Source organism: Salvia splendens, chromosome 17 (genome assembly GCF_004379255.2).
Source record: "Salvia splendens isolate huo1 chromosome 17, SspV2, whole genome shotgun sequence".
Taxonomy (NCBI): domain Eukaryota; kingdom Viridiplantae; phylum Streptophyta; class Magnoliopsida; order Lamiales; family Lamiaceae; genus Salvia; species Salvia splendens.
The window spans coordinates 11,369,235-11,375,343 of record NC_056048.1 but is presented as its reverse complement, the minus strand read 5'-3'; the positions used below and the strand labels follow the sequence as shown (position 1 = coordinate 11,375,343).

General features: G+C 36.1%; 1 protein-coding gene across 1 annotated transcript; it reads right to left on the bottom strand.

Annotated features, from left to right (window-relative positions):
• Positions 1-2,704: 2,704 nt before the first annotated feature.
• Positions 2,705-4,419, bottom strand: LOC121773413 (AAA-ATPase ASD, mitochondrial-like). The gene has a single exon (XM_042170268.1). The coding sequence runs from the start codon at positions 4,388-4,390 to the stop codon at positions 2,834-2,836; it is 1,557 nt and encodes a 518-aa protein (XP_042026202.1). The 5' UTR covers positions 4,391-4,419; the 3' UTR covers positions 2,705-2,833.
• Positions 4,420-6,109: the final 1,690 nt, after the last annotated feature.

Genomic DNA, 6,109 nt, shown 5'->3' with positions numbered 1-6,109 from the left:
AACCGAACCGAAAAACTGAAAAAAACCGAACCGAATTTCAAAATTTCGGTTTAGTTCGGTTCGGATATTCGGTTTCCGGTTTTTTTGCTCACCCCTACAGTCTTATATCAAAACTGAGGTAAAACTAAAGCCATTAGATCGGGATGATAAATAATTTAGATTGCACCATGTGGCAGATTTATATTCCGTCCGTCCTTTTGTAATTGAGTCGTACTCCCTCCGTCCCTGAAAATTTGTCACCTATTTCCTTTTTCGTCCGTCCCTAAAAATTTGTCACCTTTCACTTTTACCCTTTTTGGTAGTGGACCCTACATTCCACTAACTCATTCACACTCACATTTTATTATAAAACTAATATATAAAAGTAGGACCCACATGCCACCAACTTTTTCAACCCACTTTATATTATATTTCTTAAAACCCGTGTCGGGTCAAATGGTGACGAATTTTGGGGGACGGAGGGAGTATTTTTTTTGGTTGTTTAACTGTTGCTGAGTCATTTTATTTTTAGCAAAAAACAATCTATTTATTCTCTTACTTTGCTTTCCCCTACTTATTCTCTGTTTACTTAATTCACTTTTAATACAATTTCTTAAATTCTGTGTCGAAAAAAAATGTCTCTACCACATAAAAACGGGGGGAGTGTGATTTATTTTACGTAGTAAGCAAATTAGGGAATCTATGTCAATCCATAAAAAAACTCTAAATACTTAAATTTTATATAACTTTCTCGTTTGAATCATTTTTTTTCACATACCATATATCCAACTAGAGATAATTTTACGAGGATTTTAATGAAATCTCAATTGGATAGCTTCCGAGCAAAAAACTTGCACAACATATAATTTGTATATTTTTGTAACGACTTATAGATTAATGCTCTTCATTATATTTCGATTATTCCTTAGGTTAATGTACATAATGCCTAAGTTTAATACTAAAAAAAATTGTAAATTTTGAATTGTATATGTAAATTAAGAGTGAACTATAATGAAGTATATTGTAGTGGTGTGATGCCCTTACTGTTGTGTATATAATGTCAAAAAATGTTCATATTTTTGAATCGTTTATGTATATTTAATATAAGAGTAAACTATAAAAAAAAGCCTCTACCGAATATGGTTTGTACATTTTCAGTACTTGGTAAAAAAATATATCACCTGAGGTTTGTAGACAAAGACTTATTCGCATTTTCTTTTCTTTCTTGTTAATTATGTATTCCCCCGTTCCTTCATTGTTTCGTTATTTTACCATTCTCATTGTTTAGTCATTTTACAATTTTGAGAAGTTCCTACTTCACACCTCACATATTATTAATTATCTTCTTTTAGTTGTAAAATTGAACTCGGTAAAGAAATACACAACACTAACTTCATTCATTAATTATGAAAAAAAATTGAAAGAGCAAACAGTTAAAAATTCTAAAAAACTAAAAACAAATCTTCTGATTTATATTCATATAAACAATAAATTGTTTAAACGGATACTTTCAAGGTAAAACTTATTTTCCCGACCACAATGGGTATTGCCGAGCTACCGCTGCGTATCCAACGCCCCTCCCGGGTCATCCCCTCCCACGTTCGCTCGTCTATCACCAACTAGCCGCCCCCTTATCCAGAGACGGATCTAGCATTAAGCTAGATGGGGCAAATGCCTCTCCTCATATTTCACTCTTTATATATATGCATAGCTTATCATAGAGATTTTTTTAATTAATCTTCTACTAATTGTCCCTTCTTTAATTTTTAAAATTTCTCCATGTATATTTTTGCCCCTTTGTCCCGGCCCTATCTTCCCAATGTGAATGCTCTGAGGAGTAGTTGAGTACACTATTTATTAGTAGTATACAATATGCCGTGAAAATGAAATATAATTACATTATATGACGATGAGTTGAATAGATATTTAGGGACTTTTCAATTAAATAAGAGTATATAAAAAGTAGAGAAAACTTATAATGTGATTTTACTTACTTAATTGAAGGCTTATTGATGAGGTTATAATTTATTTTTGAAACCCGCATTAGCGTAAGAACGCAATAATTTTGGGATCAATTATTATACTCCCTCTATAAGCGTTAAAGTGGAGAGCGGAAAGTATGAGAGAGAAAAAGATAGGATATTAAAAAGAATAAAGTAAGTGAAAAAATAAAGTAAGAAAAATAATTTTTTATTTAAATTGAAAAATAATCACTTATAATAGGAAAACAAAAAATGAAATTGACTCGCCGCCTATTGGTGGGATGGAGGGAGGGAGTAGTACTTTTGAATGCATACCTGGCGTGGACTTAATACTACAAGTGACAATCATCTAGTCCCTTTTTTAATACATGCCGGACATGGAGTCAGTTATTTATGCTTTTAATTCAATTTTTAAGTTAAGAAGAGTGGAAATAGATGACTCAACTTTCTATAAAACAAATAATAAAACAATACAACTATTTAAATTCACCTCATGACTTTCCAGTCCCATAAAATTGATTGCATGCAACACATCAATTATTAGGTTCAATTTAATAAGTATACGTACATATATATATATATATATATATATATATACTTTGCAATTTCATGTCTTACGCAATTTCTTAGATGAGACTATATTTTAAAAGATGTTGGTGATGTGTTACGTATGCATAAAACTAATCTGACAATAACCAACTACTATAAATACGAAGCCAACTGAATGAATTCAACATCCCACATTTATGTATGATTAGAAATAATTTATTTTATAATACTTAAGATCTCATTAATACAGTCTTCTGATAGAAAATGCATATTGCATACATATCAAACTAGGATCAATTAAGCTTACACAGCACACACACAGATTACAATTTAATCATGTGACCATTTTCTTCCAAAGCTTGATCGCTACTCTCATTTCCCTTTGCGACCTTCTTCTCTTTCTCTTCTAGTTTAGCAGCCTTGTTCTTCTCTTGTACCTCCTCCAACGCCTTGATTAAGCTCATCAAATTACCATCCACATCTTCCCCATCAGATTTCCGCATCAGTTTATCGGCCACATCGGCCGGCGACATCTCCGTCTCGTTGAGCAGCTGCCTAATCTTAGCAAACAGTTCATGCGAATCAACCTCCAAATAATTCTTGGCCAATATCTTAAATGCCTCAAATCCACAGTAAGACAGCTCTATGTGCTCATCCATTCTACCCCTCCTTATCAGTGCCTTATCCAGCTTCTCCACATGATTCGTCGTAAAAACGATAATCCTCTCGCCCGGACACGCCGACCACAGCCCATCAATGGTGTTCAGTAGCCCCGAAAGAGTCACCTTACTCTGCTTCTTTTTCTTCTTTTTCTTCTTTTTCTCCTCATTCACAGGATTCTTCTCTTCTTCTTCTTCTTCCCCGTCCTCGTCCTCGTTCTCGTCTTCATCCTCTCTCTTCGCTGTCACATCTATCGAGCAGTCAATGTCCTCAATCACAATGAGCGACTTGCTGGTGGTGTTGATCAGCAGCTTCCGCAGCTCAGTGTTGTTGTCCACCGCCGTCAGCTCGAGGTCGTACACGTCGTATTGTAACAGATTAGCCATAGCAGCGATCATGGTGGATTTTCCAGTACCGGGAGGTCCGTACAGAAGATACCCCCTCTTCCACGCCTTCCCCACATTCTTATAATAATCCTCCGATTTCGAAAAATACATCAAATCCCTAACTATCTGCTCTTTCCTGATCGGATCCATGGCCAGAGTAGCAAATGTTGCTGGATGCTCAAACACCACCTCGCTCCAGATCCCGCCGCCACCGAAGCCATTTCCGAGGCCGGATCCGCCGTCACCGGCCTTATTGGTGCAGAGCTTCCGGCGGCGCTCCTGCACTGTGATGGCCTTCCCCTCCTCCATCACGTGTTTGAGATATTCGGCGGTGATGCGGTGGCGGTGTTTCCGGTAGAAAGTGAGGCGGAAGTACTTCTTTTCATCCTCCCTCGGCCAGAAGGAGATGGACTGCTTATTGGGGTTATGCTCACGGGAGGTCCACCAGACCTTTATGCCTTTGAACTCGTCGGCGACCTCCTCGTTGTTGGCGACAGAGAGGACTACGGTGTCGCAGTCGTCGAAGACGTATGCGTCGAGGCGTTTGGCCTGCTTGGTGGAGTTGGCGTTGAGGTACCTCTCGATGGTGGAGTAGGCTTTGCTTCGGCGGAAGCCGTCGCCTTGGAACTCGGGGAAAGTGATCTGGATGTATGGATAGACGAAATTGACGAGTTTGTCATAGCAGTCCATGATTATGACGCGAAGCTCGCAGGGAAAGTAGTTTTGGAACATGGCAAACATTACTGTGAGGCCGGCCAAGGCTTTGCCTGTTTGGGCGGTCATTGCGGCCAGGCTCTCGGCCATTCTCTCTGTTTGGGCGCTCAGGCTTATCATATTATATTTTTCGTGTGAGGAAGTAGTGATGATATACACCAATATTTATAGACCCTCTTTGCGTTGTTTCGATGCAATTTCTTCTTCAATGAGATATAGTAAGTAGAGTAGTTGTTTTGTTAGCGTTATTCCGGAGCAATTTCTTGGTACGCGTTTTTTCATTTAGTATTTCACATGTCCATTTCGCTTCACTAGTCCACACACGCTATGTCAACTGCTTCCATTGTTATATTACTCCTATTATTTGTCCCTTCGGAAGCAACAAAGGATGCAAACCATATTGCTGCCTATCTTTCGAATGTAGTATACTATCATATTTCACTTCTACAACATTCATTATTAAATGCGCCAATTTCAAACAAAACAATTTTAGATTTTTTGGACCTCAATGTCCTTGATGAATACAAGTGTTCTTTTTAGTATGGACCTATTTAGTGGTTGGTCATTTCTCCTTCTAGTTTATATCTATCCAATTCTCTCACTTATATTTCCTCTAGTTCTCTCTTGAGTCTTGAGTACGTAGATAAAGCGTTGCTCTCTCAACTCTGACAGTGGCTGCAAAACCAACTTTTTTTGGCTACCGAAGAACTATTGTAATATCTTAGAGCATCCACAATGAGATGACTTCCGACATACCATTATTGGATGTGTAAGTAACATACAAAGATGAAGAACTTGTCGGCATAATACAACCCAAAATAATGGAAAATAAAACAAAGGAAAAATACAAGGAAACAAACTGATCAAGTTAAACTCAAAACATAAACAAAACTAGAAACGAGTCAAACTGATCAAGTCGAGTCGAGGAGTCCTCTTTCCGCAAGACGTGATACACCCCGGTAGTGCTCTAGGTTTGACGTGTCGTCCTCAAAGATAAAACGGTCTCGTCTTGTTCGTTACAACAACGCACATGGAACAAGCTCCGGCGAACAAGATGGAGGTCGAGGGCATCTTGTCAACGATGGGATCGTAAATTCTCTGAAGTTCCTCCATCTTCACTTTGAAACTTGAAAGCATCAACCTTTGCAAGTTTGTTTGACACCAACCATTTGTTATCATTATTATTGTTTGATCATGCTTTTATTAAATCTTTTTAATATAACATACTGATTTATTTATTATTTTTTAAATAACATTTTTTTAACTTTATAAATAAAATTTAAAATAAATTCATGTCTAACAAACTAAAGTAATTAACAAATTTTTACAATATTTTACCAACATCATGAAATAAATAATTAAACAAATCCACGTTACATATATGAATCAATTAGAGGGGAGTGTTATATTGCTAATTCAATACTTAATTGCTAACTATAATTAAATAATAGTCATTAGATATTCAAATCAAGAGTATAGATCATCAGTACGATCAACAAAAACGTCAATAAGGGTATTAAGGTCAATTTACAACAAATTAATTGTAACTAACTTTTAAAAAATATCCCATAACTTTAAAACGCATATAACTTTCTCGATTTAAATTATTTTTTCACACAACATATATCAAATTAAAGATAATTTCATTAGGATTCTAACGAGATCTCATTGCATATGCTCCGATGTCAAAATTTGAAAAAAAATAAAAAAAATTTCAATTTTTTCGTACAACAACAAATGTCAACATAGTATATAAAATATGTCAATATAATACATGTAGAATGTCATTCTTGAAGCAGTGTGTTGACATTCTCAAAGCATTGTATTGATATTTTCAAA